General features: G+C 48.1%; 1 protein-coding gene across 1 annotated transcript in view; it reads left to right on the plus strand.

Annotated features, from left to right (window-relative positions):
- Nucleotides 1-22,119, plus strand: part of LOC147102876 (dynein axonemal heavy chain 17-like) — a 908,504-nt gene that overhangs the window by 227,446 nt on the left and 658,939 nt on the right. Inside the window, exon 22 of the mRNA XM_085963770.1 lies at nucleotides 739-921. Within this exon, the coding sequence (XP_085819896.1) occupies nucleotides 739-921 (183 nt within the window). The remainder of the gene's footprint in view (nucleotides 1-738; nucleotides 922-22,119) is intronic.

Genomic DNA, 22,119 nt, shown 5'->3' on the forward strand with positions numbered 1-22,119 from the left:
TCCAGTTGTGGTGAAGAGTAAACTAGAGGCCATCAATATGAAAAAGTCACCAAGAAATCAAATAGGGAATTCAGAAGAAACTTCTTTACCCAGAGTGTGGTGAGAATGCAGAACTCACTAGCACAGGGAGTAGTTGAGGCAAATAGTATAGATGCATTTAAAGGGAGGCCAGATAAGCATATGAGGGAGAAGGTTACACTGATAGGTTTAGCTGAGGAAAGACTGGAGGAGGCTCGAGTGGTGCATAAACGCCAGCATGGATTGGTTGGGCTGACTGGCTTGTTTCTATGCTGTATATTCCATGTAATTCTATTTGTATGTAATACCTTTCAAAAGAGAATTAGATAACTACTTGAAGGGGAAAAATTTGCAGGGCTATGGAGAAAAAGCAGGGGATTTGGATAGCTCTTTCACAGAGCTGGCACAGGGACGATGGGCCGAATGCCCTCCTTCTGTCCTGTATCATTCTATGATTCTAAACAAAAATTGTTAAAAGTAGAACTTCAGTGTGAATATTTTGATAGATATAACATGATGTGGGAAAATTTCCACTGATTGCTTTCGTAGCAAACTTATAAAAATGCATATAAAGACCAATTTTACAATTTTCAATACTGTGAGCAACAGTGGGAATCTTCCTCCCAATATATTTAACAACTGATGGTGTTCAGTTGTTTATTATTTACTTCTGATTCTAATTTTACTAAATCATTTTCTTCTGCTGTTTGGGATCCCTAGACTCATACTATACCGCTGTTTGAAGTACGTCTTGAGCTCACTGAGTCTGATACTGAGTTTCGTCCAACTATAGGAATAGGCAGTGAATTCTATATCCTCATAGAGAATTTGATGAATGACGTGTTTAAACTGGTAGGCCTTGTACCACGTTTAGCAAAACATGGTTCTCGAAAGAAATATCAGGTGAGACCAAAAAATAGGGTAATCCTATATAATTTATCATTAATCTTAGATTACTGAAAAATTACATGTTTTGCTTATTGCTGTTACTGTGATGTTAAAAAGGTTGCATTTCTGAAAATGTGTTTTTTAAGCGTTATAATAATTTTTAAAAATATAATTTCTTCACACAACTGTGCAGTGTGCAAAAACTGGCTTTTTTGTTTTTATAAGCCGCATATAGCAAGCTAGTTAAAAATAGCGAAAATACACAAATACAGGAATCTTTTACATTCTAGTGAACACTTTCTTCTAGTTTTATTTTTGCTGAAATTAACTTGGACAAACTATTGGCATGGAATTTGCTGCAATGGCAATATTAGTGATGAAAACCATAAATTAGTTAATTGTGCTCCCCGTGCTCCAGTGGCAAATGTATTCTGTTCCCATTCATTATTCTGTTATACTTTATTGAAGCCACAATTAGCTTCCTGAGGGAGTAACTATGCTCCATAATGTGAAGCAGATTATTATTGTCTGTTTACTTGCCTGTACATACAGTATTGCAATGGTCAGGAATATACACTGTGGTCTGATTCAAATCCATGGTTACTTGAATTATCATCGTGACATCAATATGGGAATAATTATACTTTAACGCATCTGTGGGAAATACTCTAACCGTGTGATTTCTTTGTTATGGTGGCAACACTGAAGCGCTTAACTCAACTAAAGTAACAGGAAATGTTCTCTTACCCTAATATTTATTACAATGGAAATCATTATAATTCCAAATGATGTATCTCAATGAGAGTGCTTTGATCAATGACTTATTGGCTGCTAAGCTGAACTCTTATGCACCCACAGACAGAAGTTGTAACTGTGACACCCCTACTGCAACCACCTTGAATAAACACATAAATCATGCCACTGCTAGGTCTCCAGCACCATTATTTTTCAATTTAAGTGGCAGCAGAATGAAAACTGGAATAAATGCAGCAAATTTGCAATTGCCACTAATTTTAATGGGTTGGAGCTATAATAATGACCTTCTAGCTGTTTTTGGCAAGGGGTTATAGCGGAAATACAATAGAATAATGGTGTATACTGTAGATGTGCCATTACTATGGTGCAAGTTTTCAGCAAGTTCAGTGCAATTATTTGTTTCAACACAATCCAATGGGTTGAATATAAGGATTTAAGAACAAGTACTACTCCAGTTTAAAATTTTTCCCATCCCTTTTGTTACCCATGCTGAGAAACTATGGTCAGCCAACTATCTCCCAGGCCTCTGCACAGTCCTCTAATAGGTCTGAAAGAGTGATGTGAACTACACAAAGACCCAAATAAGTATTGGATAACAGAGCCTTCAACTTCTAAATGAAACTCCAAACATGGTTATGTATATGAAAAAGACTGCATTTAATAACAACTGGTAATGAAGAAGCAGTAATAGCACTTGCCTACTTAGAGAACCTTTTGGACTTTGCTTTATATACTCAACTTCCCCCTCCCTTTCCCCATAAGTAAGAGAAGCAACTACACCACCATGCCACAGTTCAATCTCTTAGGTACATTACATATGCCCCTGCTCAGTCTCTGGAATCCTGTCAGTACATAACACACATGGTATCTGAGTAATGATCCTGTCAAACAAATGAAATGATGGACTGCTGTGACACCTTGGAAACCCCTTTGAACAGTGGTACCCAGAGTCACTATTGGCAGCAGTCTGAGCTTGCAAGGCAGCAGTCTGGGATTCCACTGCAGCATTCAGACCTTTGATGGAAGCTGCTTGTGCTGTAATGGAAGCTGTGACATCGGCCATCAGACGCTGAATCATGGTGGATTCCACAGGTGCGTTGATGGAACTGACCACCCGTTCCATTTTGGAAAGGATTGGCTCCAAGCTCTGCGCCAATTTGGAGCTGGACTCCTTCGTGCTCCTTGACATTTTGTGCAGGATTTCTGGCCAGTTTTCCAGTGCACCAAGCATTTAGTTGTGTACACCCATCAGGCTTCTTCTGTAGCCTTGCCCACCGAAGTCCTCATCTGACTTCTCTGCAGCATAGCTAGTGTGCAAGCTGGCACCTGTGCTATCCTTTCCGCCTGCCCTGCCTCCTTGTGCCCGGTGTCTCACCAAGTGCGCAGGAAGCAGGGTGGGTGGAAAGGATCCCTCCTGTATCCTAGCCTCTAAAATACATGCAGTGTCAGTCTCTTAGTTGGTGGCTGCAAGTGTAAGATCGAGTGACGATATCTCTTCATCTTCACTGTCTTCTTCGTCTTCCTCCTCTGAATAGGAATGTTCCAGTTCTTGGGTATCTGAAATGAAAATGACAAGGGTTGGATTGTAGTGAGGGGAGAGGAGAAAGTAAGAATTGCGTGCTTACACCATCTGCAGCTTCTGAGTCAGAAGAGATTGTGGGATGAGGAAGAAGTGGGAAGAGAGAAGGAGGATTAGGTATGCAGACACCCTCATCATTAATCCCTCCAGCACCACCAGTGGCTACGGCCCTTCCCATGATGGACAGCACTGTCTCCTATCTGTGCAGCGAAGATTCACCAGACTGATACCTGGGATGGTAGGAATGACGTATGAAGAGAGATTGAGTCGATTAGGCTTATATTCGCTCGAGTTTAGAAGAATGAGAGGGGATCTCATTGAAACTTATAAAATTCTAACAGGACTAGACAGACTAGATGCAGGAAGGATGTTCCCGATGGCGGGGGAGTCCAGAACCAGGGGTCACAGTCTAAGGATAAGGGTTAAGCCATTTAGGACAGAGATGAGGAATTTCTTCACCCAGAGAGTGGTGAACCTGTGGAATTCTCTACCACAGAAGGCAGTTGAGGCCAACTTATTAAATATATTCAAGAAGGAGTTAGATATATTTCTTAAGGCTAAAGGGATCAAGGGATATGGGGAGAAAGCAAGGACAGGGTACTGAATTTGGATGATCAGCCATGATCTCATTAAATGGCGGAACAGGCTCGAGGGGCTGAATGGCCTACTCCTGCTCCTATCTTCTATGTTTCTATGTTAAAATGTGCAGGCACACTTGTCCTCCAGTTCTTTCTGCTGCCTTCTGTTATGCGTCACCTTCTCCTGCAAGAAAGAGGGAAGTGTGTCAGTGAATGTCCTGCAATATGTTTGGGTGAATAGCTGCCAGTGTGTGCGAGCTGTGTGTTGTGGGTGTGGGGCTTGCCACAGTGCTAAGTGGGTGAGGTAAACAGTATGAATTGAAGAGTTGAGTACTGATTGATAGACATTGCTGGTAGGTGGGTGATTGGGGGGTGGTGCATTGAGCAGTGGAAGAGGCTAGTGCTGCAGTTGGTAGGATATGGCATTTGAAGATTAAACTCACTTACCTTAATAACTCGTGTCAAGATTGTTAAACTTCTTACTGCACTGCATCCATGTTCTTGGAGTTACATTCCTGGCATTGACCTCTGCTGCTACTTCTTCCCACTACCTCCTGAGCATTTGTCTCAAGGGCCTCCTGCCCCCCTGTGGATACAAGATGTCTCTCCTTCTCTCCATGTCTTGCACCAAGACCTCCAGTACATTATCAGAAAACCTTTGTGCATACTCTCTCGCATGTTCAGCCATTCTTCAGTCTTTCACAGCACAGATTCAGCTTACAAACGACTCCCACCACTTCTTCCAGCCACAGTGCACATTTAAGAGGTGTAAACTACCTTTAAGAAGTGCTAGCCATTCACGCTATTGGGCCCCCTGCTGATGCATGCAGCTAATGAACAGCCAGGTAGTTCTGGCTATACACAGCAATCATGTAAAACAGCAGGCAGCACCAATTTAACATGCTGCCTTCAGTGCAATGAACAGGCGCAGGTTAATCGCGTACCGTGATCCTCATGCTGGTTTTCGAGTGTTATCCAATTTAACCCCCACAGAATATTATAATTACAACCAATTCCTTGGTGATTGCTTGGCAGTTACCCTGGAACCTTCAACCTTTTTGAATGGAATGCTTTCCTTCATCGATTAGTTCTTTCCCTTGAGTAACCTGAGAGGTTAACCAAGGTCACAACTCGTGTGATAAATGAGCTACAAACATAAACAGTACATGCTCCTCTTTTTTGGGGACAGAGGGATATCAGACTGCAAGATGTGATCACTCTCCACCATCCAAAGCCAACAAAAGTTTTCTTCGACTACACTCATTGTGTGACGTCACACCACAAGCTGAGTATAGACACTATGGAGGATAATTTGGTTGGTTAGCACCTCCCGTTAGCCCCTCGGAGGGGGGTGGGGGTGCTAATGACATACCACCCGAGCGCAGCAATTTTAGCGCCACCCGCGAATTTGACCTGCCGGTTTGCGGTGGTGTTAAACACTGCCACCATGATCTCCTTTGCCCAGAGATCGTGACATCATCGAAGCGCGCATCGCCCGGTAGCGCTCGGACCGGAAATTGATTCTCGCCCCCTGTCTCAGCACCTGCCGCTAGGAACAACAGGTAGAGGGGGATGGTTTGCAGTCGGTTGGAGCTAAGGGGGGAGCGCTATTTAAAGGCGTGCGCTTCCTGCTTTTTCCTGTCGGGAAAAGCTTCTGCATACGCGAGATGAGAGAGTGAAAGAGGCGTCTGGAGATATTTAACGCTATCCTACAAGGAGTTTTGTTCCTCAGCAAGACTTTTCAGGTTCCCATTTCTGTCAGCTTTATTACTACCATATTTAGAAAATTTAATGGGGGCTGTACGAGCATGGGGCCTCGTCCTCCAGCTTCACTGTCAGAGGCAGCGGAGGCGGAGAGAGAGTGGAAAACATGGCCAGAGGGAGGAGGGCCAACAGGGCTCTGCACAGGAGACCTTGCCCTCCCAGGGTATTCCGGGAGCAATTCTCATATCCATCTGTCCGAGGAGCAGTGTTTTAGAAGGCTTCTCTTCAGCAAGGACGTGGTCACAGAGCTCTGCCACCTCCTGCAGCCAGAGCTCCAGCCTCAGCTCAGGACCAGGATGTCTCTGTCAGTGGCAGTGACGGTGGCTCTGAATTTCTACGCTAGCGGCTCCTTCCAGGCTTCAATAAGGGATATTGCGAACATCTCTCAGTTCGCTGTCCATTGTTGCATCCAGGAGGTCACAAATGCTCTCATTCCCCATGACCCAAGACAAACAGCGTGACCGCGCATGTGGCTTCGCTAGGATAGCGGGCTTCCCCATGGTTCAGGGCGCCATTGACTGCACGCACATGGCATTGCGGGCACCTCACGAAAATGCAGAGGTTTTCCGCACCCGCAGAGGTTTTCCGCACCCACAAAGGCTACCACTCTCTCAACATCCAGTTGGTTTGCGACCACAGACAACACATCCTCGCCGTAAGTGCCTGCTATCCTGGCAGCAGCCACGATGCATTCATCCAACGCCAGACTGGTGTCCCAGACCTGTTTCAACCACCACATCAACCTCTTGGCTGGCTTCTCGGGGACAAGGGTTATCCACTCTACACCTGGTTGATGACACCGCTCTGTAACCCCAACACTCCTGCTGAGCTCGCATACAATGAGAGCCATTTCGCCACTAGGAACCTCATTGAGCAGACGATCGGCATGCTGAAGCAATAGGTTCTGGTGTCTTGACCACTCTGGAGGAGCCCTGCAGTACTCCCCCGATTGAGTATCGGTTTTCATTGTTGTGTGCTGCATGCTTCACAACCTCGCAATTCTGAGGACCCAGCCATTGCCACCAGGGATTGGTGCACTACCTCAGGACCGACACACTGCCACTCCCCCGGGGCAGAACCTCAGCATCCAGAGCAATCTGCTTGAGCACAGATTGCTGGCCAGCTGCGGCACCGTGAGATCCCCGGTTGACAGTGGTCAACCGAGCTATGATGGCAGCAGCCAGCACCTGAGTGGCATCAATCTGAGACTGCATGAGAGCAGTCTGAGCTTGGATGGCACCAACTAATGACTCGATTCCAGCACTAAGCCATTGCATTGCTTCGGCCTGTGCTGCAAGAGATGTTGCCACCTCACCCATTACACGTGGCATGGGGTCTGGGTCCCCATGGTCCCTCTGCAATGAGGTAAGGATGAATTCAAGGGTTTGCGCACAGATGACAGCTGTGCTAGCGGCGGACTCCTCCACGCTCCTAGCTCGTGCATCCATGCTCTCGGGCACCCTTGCCATTGCACCCATGAGCTCAATATGCATGCTCATCACCTAAGTATTCATTGACGCGATGTCGAGGTCCTCATCCGAGTCCTGTGCAGCAGAACTCGTGCACGCATTCATTCTCCGGGGAGATGGCCCCTGAGCTTCCCTTCCCCCATGGCGTTGCTGCAGCCTGCTGGGTCCCGGAGCTTCACCCACATTAGATCCTAATCCCCTGCTCCCCTCCAGTGAACGTGTGGCCCCAGTATTGGATTTCTCACCCTCGGGAAACGCAGGCAGTGAGGCGCCGGTTTCGTGTCCCTCCTCTTTTCTCACGTCGCTGCCACTGGGAGGCTGAGGGACAGGCTGGTCAGATGGTGGCTCACTATCTGAAAGCAGGAAGGTGCAAGAATGGCTTTAACATGAGGGCAGGGGAGCAGGAAGGGAGCAAGGAATGGAGACAGTATAGTTAGATGGAATGTGGGAAAGGCTGATGTTGTGAGGGGGATGTGGTATGAGAGAGGAGAGAGAGATGATGAACATACTGTTGCTGTCCTCAAGGGGGTCGACCTCTCCAACTGCCACAGCACCCACGACATGAAGCGCGATGAGTCTTTGAACTCACTCCTCCAGCTGTGTGAGGGGGTGCAGCTCCGCCTGACCTCCTCTTGTGCATTGTTGCTCCCTCCGGTTATCTGAAAGCTTGGCCTGCAAGAAAAAGGACTGCGTGTGAGTGAGTGTCCAGCCATGTGTTTGGCAGATATGCCTACCATAGTTGAATAGCCGTTAATGTCTGCAAGGTGTGAGATGTGGATGTGACTTTTAGTAGATGGGCATAGTTGTTGGGTGAGTGTTTGGGATTTGGCACTTTACACCATATGCGCACAGAGTGAGGTTAAGATGGTGGGATGTAGAGGTATTTCATGCATTTACTCACCCTGACCACCCGAGTGAGGTCGTTGAACTTCTTGCGGCACTGTGTGTAAGCCCTTTGGACCAGGCTCCTGGATGAAACTTACTGGGCAACCTCCCTCCACACCCTTGTAAACTCCTGGGGCAATGGCCTCCTGCCAGTGTCTGGAAACAGCACTGCCCATGGGCATTCCACAGCGACAACCAGAGCCACCAATGCCTGGTTGCTAAAACGACTCTCTCTCTCTCTCTCTCTCTGGGCCTCTGAGTAGCCCCGATAATCTTTGGTGAAGATTTGCACCTCCTTGCAGGCCCAGGTCAAACGCAGCAATGATCAGGGTGTGGCTGTGCAGTATGAGGAACCCTTCCCTTTAAGAACTGAAAGGCGCCAGTATATCTGAGTACAAGGTAATTGACATTGCCTGAGCTTGAGTAGTGCTCTGAGGTAGTGCCCCGTTCCCCGACGTTAGCGCCCTAAGAGAAGTGTGTAGCGCTTGATTTAGCGCTCCAATCGGCTCCAGGGATGCTGGAGATGAATTTCCTGGTCGCCGGCAATAATTTGCGTCGGGTGCTAAATTTTGCGCCTGGCCAATATTAGCACCCCAAGATGGGCGATCCTGAATTTTCCCCCCTATATTGATCCAATTTGCTTCTTCACATTCATGTACTGAAAATTTAAGCCCCAATATTAACTCTTGAGCACGTTTGGAGCTGGGGAGTCCGATATTGCGTGGAAAACCCGGACGTCTGTCTGTGGCATTTTAACACAGCCACCTCATCATAATTTTACTTCCGTGTTTGGCGTCAAATGCGTGGCAGTGACCGTGGTGCGGACTCACGTGACGTGATCTCAACTCGAGTATTTAAAGGGCCAATCCAAAGATGGAATTTGGAAGAGTTGGAAAGTTTGCACATCGTACGAGGTGGACTCAGGACGCTCGAAGTCTGCGCCCTGCTTTAATGATGCCTCCCTTGATATACTGCTGGGAGGAGTGAGGAACTGGAGAGAGATACTCTTCCCCAGCAACGGGAGAAAGAAACCTTCTGTTGCCACAATGAAAGTGTGTTTGGATGTGGCCGAGGAGGTCAGCAGTAGACACATTGTGCCACGCTCCTGGCTTCAGTGCAAGAAGCGCTTTGATGACTTTTCCTGGTCAGGAAAGGTGAATACAATTGCAAATAGCCCAACACTGCGCCAGCGAATTTCCAGCGGATGCGTATAATCTGTCAAGCAGAAACTTGACAGATCGCAAGTTCTGGCTTTTTGTGCATGCCCAGGGCCTTCATGCATGCAGCAGCAGTCGGTGGACCTCGCAGACGATGTATCCTCAGAGGAGCCGATTCCATCTGAGGGTGCACCGTTACAAGACTAATGCTTACCATGCACCAGCGCAAACACTTGCACTTTGGTGGGTCCAGTTAGACACATAATTGGGTTTTTACCTGGTGACTCAAACCTGATGACTCATAGTTCATAGGTGAACAAAAGCAGACAGTGGTGGCAGGGACAGTTGCAGAGACTCTGCGTCGGAGGGCACTGCCCTCTACAAGCTCTGCTCACCTGGACACAGATGCTGTTCCCAGGGGGCCATTGTTGAAAAGGATAATCATTGAAGGGCAGCAGAAAATCTGCTGCATACTGACAGGCCTTCCACGCACACTGTCCATGATTGCAGAGAGAATGGAAGAGTCCACCTCAAGGATGAGTAGGTTGATGTTGCAGGGCATTGTGAGGATATCTTCTTCCATGGATAGAGTGGCCAACTCCATGGAACATTAATCATGGAGTCCATGTAGGCCTTGACCACGACCGTGCAGACTCTGGATGCCAACATATCTGCCGCCTTAAATAGGATGATAGCCACCTTAGCCTTGGCCATACAGCGTGTCACTGATCTGTACCAAGCTGCTCTCCAGTGCTCTTGGCACATGAGAAGGCGAAAGGGCACATGGAAGTGGGGACTCCACTCAAAGCGCTCCCAGTACTTGCCCGTTCCCCCCCACTCCCTCGTCAGTACCCGACATGCAGTCTCCTCTCCCAATGGCAGAGTCTGCCCCTGTGCAGGTGGAGCAGTCTTTGGTGGGGTCCTCACAGGCTCCAACACCCAGAGGTCATTGGCCAAGAGCATCTTCGCAGTAAGAGCAAGCATCTGAGCAGGCTTCCTCTGCTAAAGCCACAGGGATTGCACCACGTAGGAGTGGTGGGAAAAGGAAGAGTAAAGCTATGTTGTTGCACAAAGGTGTATGAGAAAATGTTATGCTAAGTTTCCGTTTTTTAGTAGAATCAAATAAAATTTATTACTTTGCACCACTTTCCCGTGTTGCTAATTCTTGGTTGCTGGGTGGCAACTTGCCTTTTCAGTTGCTTGTTGATGAATGAGAAGACATGAATTGACAGGGACCAATGCGGGGATGTGCAATTGATATTTGGTTGGTTTCAAGATTGTTTTGTGTCAGTGGGATTGGGGGGTAGGGTGGGGATGAGAGTAGCTGTTGGATGTGGCTGTTAATCGGTCCAGTGGTGGTAACTAACTGAACCTTACAGCTGTAAGTGAATCCCTGGCATCGTGGGCAACAAAGTGAGCAGCTGGTGCTGCATTGGCGCCACCCTCTTCCTCCTCCTCCTCCTCTTCCTCCTCAGATTTGTCTGCAGAAGATGTGTGCTCAGCACCTTGTTCCTCCTGCAGCTCCAATCCTCGCTGCTACGCAATGATGTGCAGCGCACAGCACACTATGATCATTCTGAAGACCCTGACCGGTGATTACTGAAGGGCACCTCCAGATCTGTCCAGGCACCTGAAGCCCAACTTGAGCATGTCCAATGATACATCTGGTTATCATATTGGCTTTTATTGTACTACTCTTGGGCTTCATTGGTTGAGTTTCTCACGCGTGTCATCAGCCAAATTTGAAGGGGGTATCCTTTGTCTGCTTGCAGCTCCAAAGAAGTCAGGGAGCTTTTACTGCTGCAGGATGGAAACATAGAACCATAGAAGATAGGAGCAGGAGTAGGCCATTCGGCCCCTCGAGCCTGCTCCGCCATTCAATGAGATCATGGCTGATCATCCAAATTCAGTACCCTGTCCCTGCCTTCTCCCCATATCCCTTGATCCCTTTAGCCTTAAGAAATATATCCAACTCTTTCTTGAATATATTTAATGAACTGGCCTCCACTGCCCTCTGTGGCAGAGAATTCCACAGGTTCACCACTCTCTGGGTGTAGAAATTCCTCCTCATCTCAGTCCTAAATGGCTTACCCCTTATCCTGAGATTATGACCCCTCGTTCTGGACTCCCCGACCATCGGGAACATCCTTCCTGCATCTAGTCTGTCCAGGCTTGACAGAATTTTATAGGTTTCGATGAGATCCCCTCTCAATCTTCTAAACTCCAGTGAGTACAAGCCCAATCGACCCAATCTCTCCTCGTACGTCATTCCTGCCATCCCAGTTATCGGCCTGGTGAATCTTTGCTGCACTTCTTCCATGGCAAGAACATCTTTCCTCAGATAAGGCGACCAAAACTGCACACAATACTCAAGATGTGGTCTCACCAAGGCCCTGTACAACTGCAGCAAGACATCCTTGTTCCTGTACTCGAACCCTCTTGCTACGAAGGCCAACATACCATTTGCCTTCTTAACCGCCTGCTGCACCTGCATGCTTACCTTCAGCGACTGGTGCACAAGAACACCCAGGTCTCTTTGCACTTCCCCTTCTCCCAATCTATTGCCATTCAAATAATAATCTGCCTTCCTGTTTTTGCCACCAAAGTGGATAACCTCACATTTATCCACATTATAGTGCATTTGCCATGTTTCTGCCCAATCACCCAACCTGTCCAAATCGTACTGGAGTTTCACGACATCCTCCTCACAGCATACCCTCCCACCCAGCTTTGTGTCGTCTGCAAATTTGGAGATATTACATCCAATTCCCTCGTCCAGATCATTAACATATATTGTGAACAGCTGGGGTCCTAGGACCGATCCTTGCGGTACCCCACTAGTCACTGCCTGCCACTCGGAAAACGACCCGTTTATTCCAACTCTTTGCTTTCTATCTGCCAACCAGTTCTCTATCCAAGTCAATACCTTGCCCCCAATCCCATGTGCCTTAATTTTACAAGCTAATCTCTTATGCGGGACCTTATCGAAAGCCTTCTGAAAGTCCAAATACACCACATCCACTGGTTCTCCCTTATCAATTTTACCAGTTACATCCTCAAAAAATTCCAGTAGATTAGTCAAGCACGATTTACCTTTTGTAAATCCATGTTGACTTTGTCCGATCCTGTCACTGCTTTCCAAGTGCCCTGCTATTACATCTTTTATAATGGACTCTAGCATTTTCCCCACTACCGATGTCAGGCTTACTGGTGTATAATTCCCCGCTTTTTCTCTACCACCTTTTTTGAATAGTGGGGTAACATTAGCTACCCTCCAATCCATGGGTACTGTTCCAGAGTCTATCGAGTTCTGGAAGATGACCAGCAATGCATCTGCTATCTCCAGGGCCACTTCCTTAAGCACCCTAGGATGTAGATTATCAGGCCCTGGGGATTTATCGGCCTTCAATCCCGTCAACTTCCCCAACACCATTTCCCTACAAATACTGATTTCTTTCAGTTCCTCCCCCTCATTAGTCCCTATGTTCCCCGACATATCTGGGAGGTCATTTGTGTCCTCCTTTGTGAAGACAGAACCAAAATAGGTATTTAATTGGTCTGCCATTTCTTTGTTCCCCATTATAAATTCCCCTGATTCTGACTGCAAGGGACCTCTGCTTGACTTCACCAATCTTTTTCTCTTCACATATCTATAAAAACTTTTACAGTCAGTTTTTATGTTCCCTGCAAGCTTACTTCCATAATCTATTTCCCCCCTCTTAATTAATCCCTTTGTCCTCCTTTGCTGAATCCTAAACTGCTCCCAATCCTCAGGTTTGCTGCATTTTCTGGCCAATTTATATGCCCTCTCTTTGGATCTTATGTTATCCCTAATTTCCCTTGTTAGCCACGGTTGAGTCACCTTTTTTGATTTATTTTTATGCCAAACTGGGATAAACAAATTCTGTAGTTCATCCATGTGACCTTTGAATGTTTGCCATTGCCTATCCACCGTCAACCCTTTGAGTGATATTACCCAATCAATCCTACCCAACTCGCATCTCATACCATCATAGTTCCCTTTATTTAAATTCAGGACCTTAGTCTCTGAGTCAACTTCTTCACTCTCCATCTTAATGAAGAATTCGATCATATTATGATCGCTCCGACCCAAGGGGCCTCGCACAACAAGATAGCTAATTAATCCTTTCTCATTGCATAATACCCAGTCTAAGATGGCCTGATCCCAAGTTGGTTCCTCGACATATTGGTCCAGGAAACCATCCCATATACACTCCAGGAATTCCTCCTCCACAGCATTGTTACTAATTTGGTTAGCCCAATCTATATGTAGATTAAAGTCACCCATGATGACTGCTGTGCCCTTATTGCACGCTTCTCTAATTTCCCTTTTAATGCCATCCCCAACCTCTGAATTACTGTTTGGGGGTCTATACACCACTCCCACTAATGTTTTCTGCCCTTTGGTATTTCTCAGTTCTACCCATACAGATTCCACATCATCAGAGCTAATATCTTTCCTTACAATTGTGTTAATCCCCTCTTTAACCAGCAATGCTACCCCACCCCCTTTTCCTTTTTGCCTATCTTTCCTGAATATTGAATACCCCTGGATGTTGAGTTCCCAGCCTTGGTCCCCCTGGAGCCATGTTTCCGTAATTCCAGTCATATATTCATTTACCTCTATTTGCGCTGCTAATTCATCCACCTTATTACGAATGCTCCTTGCATTAAGACACAAAGCCTTCAGGCTTGTTTTTTTTAATGCTCTTAGACCTTTTAGAATTATTATTTACTGTGGCCATGTTTTTTTTAAACCCTTGATTTCTTCGATTGCCACCTTTGTTTTTCTCCTTCCTGTCTTTTGCTTCTATCCTTGTTTCCCTTTCCTTTGTCTCCCTGCTCAGTTTCCCACCCCCCTGCCATTTTAGTTTAAACCCTCCCCCACAGCACTAGCAAACACTTCCCCAAGGACATCGGTCCCGGTCCTGCCCAGGTGCAGACCGTCCGGTTTGTACTGGTCCCACCTCCCCCAGAACCGGTTCCAATGTCCCAGGAATTTGAATCCCTCCCCCTTGCACCATTCCTCTAGCCACGTATTCATTTGAAGTATCCTTCTATTTCTACTCTGACTAGCACGTGGCACTGGTAGCAATCCTGAGATTACTACCTTTGAGGTCCTATTTTTTAATTTACCTCCTAACTCCCTATATTCAGCTTTTAGGACCTCATCCCGTTCTTTACCTATGTCGTTGGTGCCTATATGCACCACGACAACTGGCTGTTCGCCCTCCCTTTCCAAAATTTTCTGCAGCTTCTCCGAGACATCCTTGACCCTTGCACCAGGGAGGCAACACACCATCCTGGAGTCTCGTTTGCTGCCGCAGAAACGCCTATCTATTCCCCTTACAATAGAGTCCCCTATCACTATAGCTCTCCCAGTCTTTTTCCTCCCATTCTGTGCAGCAGAACCACCCCTGGTGCCAGGAAGTTGGCTGCTGCTGCCTTCCCCTTGTAAGCCATCCCCCCCATCAGTATCCAAAGCGGTATATCTGTTTGAGAGGGGGATGGCCACAGGGGACCCCTGCACTACCTGCCTGCGCCTACTACTCTGCCTGTTGGTCACCCGTTCCTGCTCTGCCGGTGCCAACTTTACCTGCGGTGTGACCAACTGATCAAACGTGCTATTCACGACATCCTCAGCATCGCGAATGGTCCAGTATGTATCCAATCGCTGCTCCAGCACTGTAATGCGGTCTGCCAGTAGCTGCAGCCGGACACACTTCCTGCACACATGGTTGTCAGAGACACAGGAAGTGTCCCTGAGTTGCCACATAGCGCGGGAGGAGCATACCACGGCACCGGGCTGTCCTGCCACGACTTACCCTTTAATTAATTGCAATTAATTAAACAAATGAATCCCACCAATTTCACTACAGTTAAATGATATATTTAAGGGCCCTGGTTTACAAACTGTCCCCGCTACACCACAGAGACGTTAAAAACTATAAACCACAGAGTTAAAGTTTTAAAAAGAGAGAAATACTCACCAACCAATCACTTACCTGTTTTGTGGTGACGCCACACCTCGATTACTTTTTAGTTCTCTCCCTCCCTAAGATTGGAGATTGGTGGGGCCTACCTGAGCCTCTGGGGCCTTTTATAGTCGCTCCGCCGCTCCGAGATTTCTCCCGCCGCCGACGCTGAGAAAGCATCATGACAGCTCCCCAGGAATCTGACGCACACCTGCATAAACCTATTCTTGTGGTTGCACATCAGCTGAACATTGATGGAATGAAATGCATTGCAGTTTACGAATATTCCTGGTTAATCTGGGGGTGCACGGATTGCCATGTGTGTGCAGTCGATAACGCCCTGCATCTGTAGGAAGTCAGCCAGAGATGCAACCTGAGCACTCACAGGTGAAGTTGACATAATTTCTGGCTCTGGCAAACAACCCAGGGACCTGCCTTTTGCATTTCTGTGCAGCCAACTGAGAGATCCTGGATATGCCTCCGGTAGCACCCTGGAAGGATCTGGAGACAAAATGTTGAGGGCGTTGGTCACTTTCACAGCCACTGGTAATACATGGCCACCAGGTCCAGTAGGGAGCAGGTCTTCTAGGAGGCTGCAGATTCTGCCACCACCTGACGTGGCAACCTCAGCCTCCGAGCTCGACCCCTCTGCCGCTACCCTCTCTGCTGCTCCCCTCTCTGCTCATCACCTGCGGGTGCTTCCAGAGCAGGCTGTTGCAGCTGCTGATGGTCATCTTGCTCCTCGCCCGAGGTCCAATCTAAAGCAGTCAAGGCATCACCCATTCTGATCTGAGTCTCAATATCTCCAAAGGGCAAAAATTAGCCTCTTGCCAGAAGTACTCTCAACAAACCCTTTTCCAGTGGTAGGTAAGAAAGCAGCTGTGAGCACTGTATTTATTGCTGTATTTGCCTGACTTTTTAATGAGCCCCATGAATTGCTGTTTTGTTCTCGTCTTGTTTCAATAGCATGTTTCAGGAAGCCCGTTAAATTATAATGTAGGTTAAAATACCACTGGAATTGATCAATTATATTTAAATTGCTAACTCTCCTTTCCAGAGAGGGTTAAGTGTAACCAGCCAAACGTGCCTGAGTTAAACCCAGAAGTCGGCGCGTTGGAGCCAGTTTTCAGATACAAATGGATTTTCAGCCACTTTAACCCCCCACCCACACTTAAACCCACATGCTGCTCCAAGTTAAAATTACACAATTAGTCTTTCTCACACCCACTGGTAGTATCTCTGTCAACCAAGCATTGGAAGGTGACACAGAAGATGATAATGATGTCAGTGGAGATGAAGATAAGAACCACTCCCTGTCTGGAGTGATTTTTAGCATTTTCATGTACCTCCTTGTCTACTCCTTCATGTACTCTTTCCCATGTCTAATATGGAAGCATGTCACACACACAGGAAAGATTAGACCGAAATTTCTCACTTCACCACCATAACTTTACCGGAAATAAATGGGGTTTCTGCTGCACTTCAGGTGAAGTTATGGCAGCGGAGCAGGGGTAGCACTGAAGAAATTCTGGGCCATTGGGCCTTCTAGTTACCTCAGAATACTAGAATGCATATTCAATGTTAAAACTATGTTGTACGGACCCTTGTAGTGGCTGGTTTGGCTGTGGTACCTTGTAATGACATTGATCTCAGATGGATACTTGCTTTCACCTAGCTGTCAATATCAGCGCAAATTCAATGCAATGCAATATCAATGACGGTACCATAGTGGTTATGTTACTAGACGAGTAATCTAGAGGCCTGGACTAAAGATCTGGGGGGAAAAATTCAGTATCGCCCCATTTGGGCCGCCATTATTGGCAGTGTGCAAAGTTTAGCGCCTGGCGCTAATTATCGCCTCCGACAGCAAACTTGGCTTTTATCGCCCCTGGAGGTGATTGGAGTGCTAAATCAGGTGCTACACACCTCTCTTAAGGCGCTAAGGCCGAGGAGCGAGGCGCTACCTCACAGCGCTGGCGAAGCTCATGTGATGTCAGTCAGCACCATCCAATTCTTAAAGGGGAGTTCTGACGAATGGTCATCGACCTGAAATGTTAACTCTGTTTCTCTCTTCACAGATGCTGCTTGACCTGCTGAGTTTCTCCTGCATTTTCTGTTTTTATCTTAAAGGGGAGGGTTGATCTTGCTGTCCATCCACATCTTGCTCATTGCAGCCTTGAATCTCGGCCTGAATCTCAGCCTGGAGAGACCTGTACATCAAATCTGCTGGAAAGAACAATGGAGAGAACCAGGGAAAGAGCTCAGAGTGCAGACCCCCAAGTCTCTTCTAAATCGATACAAGGAAGGGCAAATCAAAATCAACCTGCAAAGTGCTGCTTAGTCCCCAAAACTCCTTCACACAGCGTTGAATCTCTCCAGAAGTCTCTCTCTCTCTCTCAGAATGCGTGGTGCAAAAATGTCACCGACAAAAAAAGGCAGGAAGTGGTCGCCTTTAAATAGCGCACCCCTAGTCCCTTTCCGACAGCATAACGCTCCCCTCAACCTGTCGTTGCTAGCGGCAGGCGTTAAGGCAGGGGGCACCACTCAATTTCCGGTCCGGGGCGCTCACGGGGCGTTGCGCACTCGACTGACGTCACGATCTGCCAGCGCAGGAGATCGTGGCGGTAGTGTTTAGCGCCGCCGCAAAATGTCTAGTTAAATTCGCGAGCGGTGCAAACATCGCTGCGCCCGGGCGCGAGTTGCTTTGCGCCCCACTTGGCACCCTCTTAAGGCGCTAACGGGAGGCGCAAACAACTGAATTTTTCCCCCTGGAGACTTGAGTTCAAATCCCACCATGGCAGCTGGAAATGTCCTTTAGGGATGGAAATCTGCCGTCCTTACCCAGTCTGGCCTATATGATTGACTCTTAACTGCCCTCTGAAATGGTCGAGCAAGCCACTCGGATGTACCAAACTGCTACGAAAAACAATAATAAGAATAAAACTGGACATACCCAGCCCAGTGGGCCTTGCAAAGTCCGCCTCACTAACATCTGGGGACTTGTGCCTAAATTGGGAGAGCTGTCCCACAGACTAGTCAGGCAACAGTCATAGTCATACCCACAGAATCATACCTTTCAGGCAACGTCTCAGACTCTTCCATCACCATCCCTGTCCTGTCCCACCGGCAGGACAGACCCACCCGAGGTGGCGGCACAATGGTATACAATCGGGATGGAGTGGCTCTGGGAGTCCTCAACATTGAGTCCGGACCCGATGAAGTCTCATGGTATCAGGTCAAACATGGGCAAGGAAACCTCCTGCTGATTACCACCAACCGCCCACCCTCAGCTAACGAATCAGTACTTCTCCAAGTTGAACACCACTTGGAAAAAGCACTGAGGGTAGCAAGGGCACAGAATGTACTCTGGGTGGGGGACTTCACCAAGAGTGGCTTGGCAGCACCACTACTGACCGAGCTGGCACTCTGGGCCTGCCACAGGTGGTGAGAGAACCAACACGAGGGAAACACCTAATTGACCTTGTCCTCACCAATCTATCTGTTACAGATGCATCTGTCCATGACAGCATTGGTAGCAGTGACCACCACACAGTCATTGTAGAAACGAAGTCCCACCTTCACACTGAGGACACCCTCCATCATGTTGTGTGGCACTACCACCGTGCTAAATGGGACAGATTCAGAACAGATCTAGCAGCTCAAAACTGGGCATCCATGAGGCACTGTGGGTCATTAGCAGCAGCAGAATTGTATTCCACCACAACCTGTAACCTCATGGCCTGGCATTTCCCTCACTCTACCATTATCATCAAGCCAGGGGACCAACCCTGGTTCAATGAGGTGCATAGAAGAGCATGCCAGGAGCAGCACCAGGCGTACCTAAAAATGAGGTACCAACCTGGTGAAGCTACACACAGAATCTTGTCAAACAGCGGAAGGAGCATGCTACAGACAGAGCTAATCGATCCCACAACCAACGGATCAGATCAAAGTTCTGATGTCCTGCCACATCCAGTCGTGAATAGTGGTGGACAATTAAACAACTAATAGGAGGAGGAGGAGGCTCCATGAACATCCTCATCCTCAATGATGGCGGAGCCCAGCAGGCAAATGCAAAAGATAAGGCTGAAGCGTTTGCAACCATCTTCAGCCAGAAGTGCTGAGTGGATGATTAATCTCGCCCTCCTGAGGTCCCCATCACAGAAGCCAGTCTTCAGCCAATTCGATTCACTCCAAAAAAGCAGGACAACTCCAATCCGGCCAATTACCGCCCCATCAGTCTACTCTCAATCATCAACAAAGTGATGGAAGGTGTCATCAACAGTGCTATCAGGCGACACTTACCAATAACCTGCTCGCTGATGCCCAGTTTGGGTTCCAGTGGCTGGAGTCATATGTAGCACAAAGGAAGATGGTTGTGGTTGTTGGAGACCAATCATCCCAGTGCAAGAGTTCCTCAGGGCAGTGTCCTAGGCCCAACCATCTTCAGCTGCTTCATCAATGACCTTCCCTCCAACATAAGGTCAGAAATGGGGATGTTCGCTGATGACTGCACAGTGTTCAGTGCCATTCACTACTCCTCAAATAATGAAGCAGTCCATGCCCGCATGCAACAAGACCTGGACGACGTTCAGGCTTGGGCTGATAAGTGGCAGGTAACATTCGCACCACAGAAGTGCCAGGCAATGACTATCTCCAACAAGCAAGAGTCTAACCACCGCCCCTTGACATTCAATGGCATTACCATCACTGAATCCCCCACCATTAACATCCTGGGGGTCACCATTGACCAGAAACTTAACTGGACCAGCCACATAAATACTTTTGCTACAAGAGCAGGTCAAAGGTTAGGTATTCTGCGGCGAGTGTCTCACCTTCTGACTCCCCAAAGCCTTTCCACCATCTACAAGGCACAAGTCAGTGGCAGCTTGGATAAGGAATTAGCTGAAGGACAGAAAACAGCGAGTTGTGGTAAATGGCTGTTTTTCAGACTGGAGTATGGTAGACAGTGGTGTTCCCCAAGAGTCAGTGCTGAGGCCACTGCTTTTTTTGATATATATACAAATGACCTGGATATTGGAATACAAAGTAGAATTTCTAAATTTGCCAATGACATCAAACTTGGGGGTGTGGCAAATAGTGAGGATGATACCAATCGACTGCAACACGACATAGAAAGTCTAGCAGAATGGGCAGACAAGTGTAGATAGAATTTTATACAGAGAAGTGTGAGGTGATGCATTTTGGCAGAAGGAACAGGGAGAGGCAATATACACTTAATGGCACAGTTTTAAAGAGTGTGCAGGGATAGAGGGACCTGGGAGTTAATGTGCATAGGTCCCTGAAGGTGGCAGGACATATTGAGAGAGTGGTTAGCAAAGCATATGGGATCTTGGGTTTCATAAATAGAGGTATTGAGTACAAAAGTAGAGAAGTTATGCTGAATCTTTATAAATCGCTGGTTAGGCCACAACTGGAGTATTGCGTCCAATTCTGGTCACCATACTTTAGGAAGGATGTGAAGGCCCTTGAGAGGATGCAGAGGAGATTTACCAGAATGGTTCTGGGGATGGGGGATCTTAGCTACAAGGACAGGTTGGAGAAGCTGGATTTGTTTTCATTAGAGCAAAGGAGGTTGAGGGGTGATTTGATAGATGTGTACAAGATTATGACGGGTTTGGATAGGCTAGACGGGGAAAGGCTGTTCCCACTAGTTGATGGTACAGGAACTAGGGGACACAGATTTAAGGTTTTGGGCAAGAGATACAGGGGGGATATGAGGAAAAACTTATACGCAGCATGTGGTGAGGACCTGGAACTCGCTGCCGATGGAAGTGGTGGAAGTTGAGACACTCAGGCCTAGAAATTCAGTGGGCTGCGCCACCCGTTAGTGCCCAAAGAGGGCACTTAGTGGGTTTTGCGCCATTGGCCACGCCTCCCGCTAATGGCGGCGCTAGCTGTTAGCGCTGCACCGCCACCGATGACGTCATCGGTGTGGGCAGCACCCCGCTACTGCCCCGACCGCGAAATTTGGTAGCGCCCCCTGCTTTAATGCCAGTCGCAATTTGCGACTGGTTCAGGGGGGCCTACCTGTGGCGGTAAAGGCGTGGAGGTGCGGGCGGCCATTTTTTTTGCTGGCCGCCTGCCAGCACCTTCGCGCCGCCGTCCCCGGCCTCCTGAGCCCTCCCCCTGCGTTGTGCCGGCTGTGTCCCAAGAGCCCGGCACTTCTCCTCGGTGCCGGGCTCTTTTGCCGGCACTCGCGATCGCCAATCGCGCTGCAGCAGGCCCCTCCCCTTTAAGAAGGGGAGGAAGGCCTGCAGTACCGTAGCGGCGTGGCGCTGTGGCACGTTGCGCTGCAATTTTCAGTTGCAGCGCCCCAAGAGGGATGCAGGGCGCCTCGAGTAGCGCTGCGCTTCCGTCTGGGGCGCTGAAACTGAATTTTCGGTGGGCATTCGCGACTCCTTCCGGGGCGTTACTTTCGGCGCCAGTGAATTTCTAGGCCTCAATGTTTTCAAGGGGAGACTGGATAGACACTTGAGGGAAATAAACTTGCAGGGCTACAGGGATAGAGCGGGGAATGGGACTTACTCGATTGCTCTGCAGAGAGCCGGCACGGACTCGATGGGCCGAATGGCCTCCTTCTGTACCATTATGACTCTATGGGGGAAAAATTCAGTTGGTTTGCGCCTCCCGTTAGCTCCTTAAAGGGCGTTAATGGGGCGCAAAGCAACTGGCGCCCAGGCGCAGCGATATCTGTGACTCTCGCGAAATTGACCGGACATTTTGCGGCGGCGCTAAACAATACCACCCCGATCTCCTGCGCATGCAGATCTTGATGTCATTCGAGCGTGCAACGCCCTTGTGGCGCCCCGGAACGGATATTGAGTGGCGCCCCCTTCCTTTCTGCCTGGCGCAAGCAACGACAGGTAGATTGGAACGCTTCCCAGTCGCTGTGGGACTGGGGGCGGGGTGGGGGGGCGCTATTTAAAGGTGGCCTCTTCCTGGCTTTTTCTGTGGTAGACATTTTTGTACCACTCGTCCTGACAGAGAGAGATATTTTGAGAGAGA

The sequence above is a fragment of the Somniosus microcephalus genome, chromosome 21 (genome assembly GCF_052327205.1).
Source record: "Somniosus microcephalus isolate GS21.2 chromosome 21, FLI_Smic_1.0, whole genome shotgun sequence".
Taxonomy (NCBI): domain Eukaryota; kingdom Metazoa; phylum Chordata; class Chondrichthyes; order Squaliformes; family Somniosidae; genus Somniosus; species Somniosus microcephalus.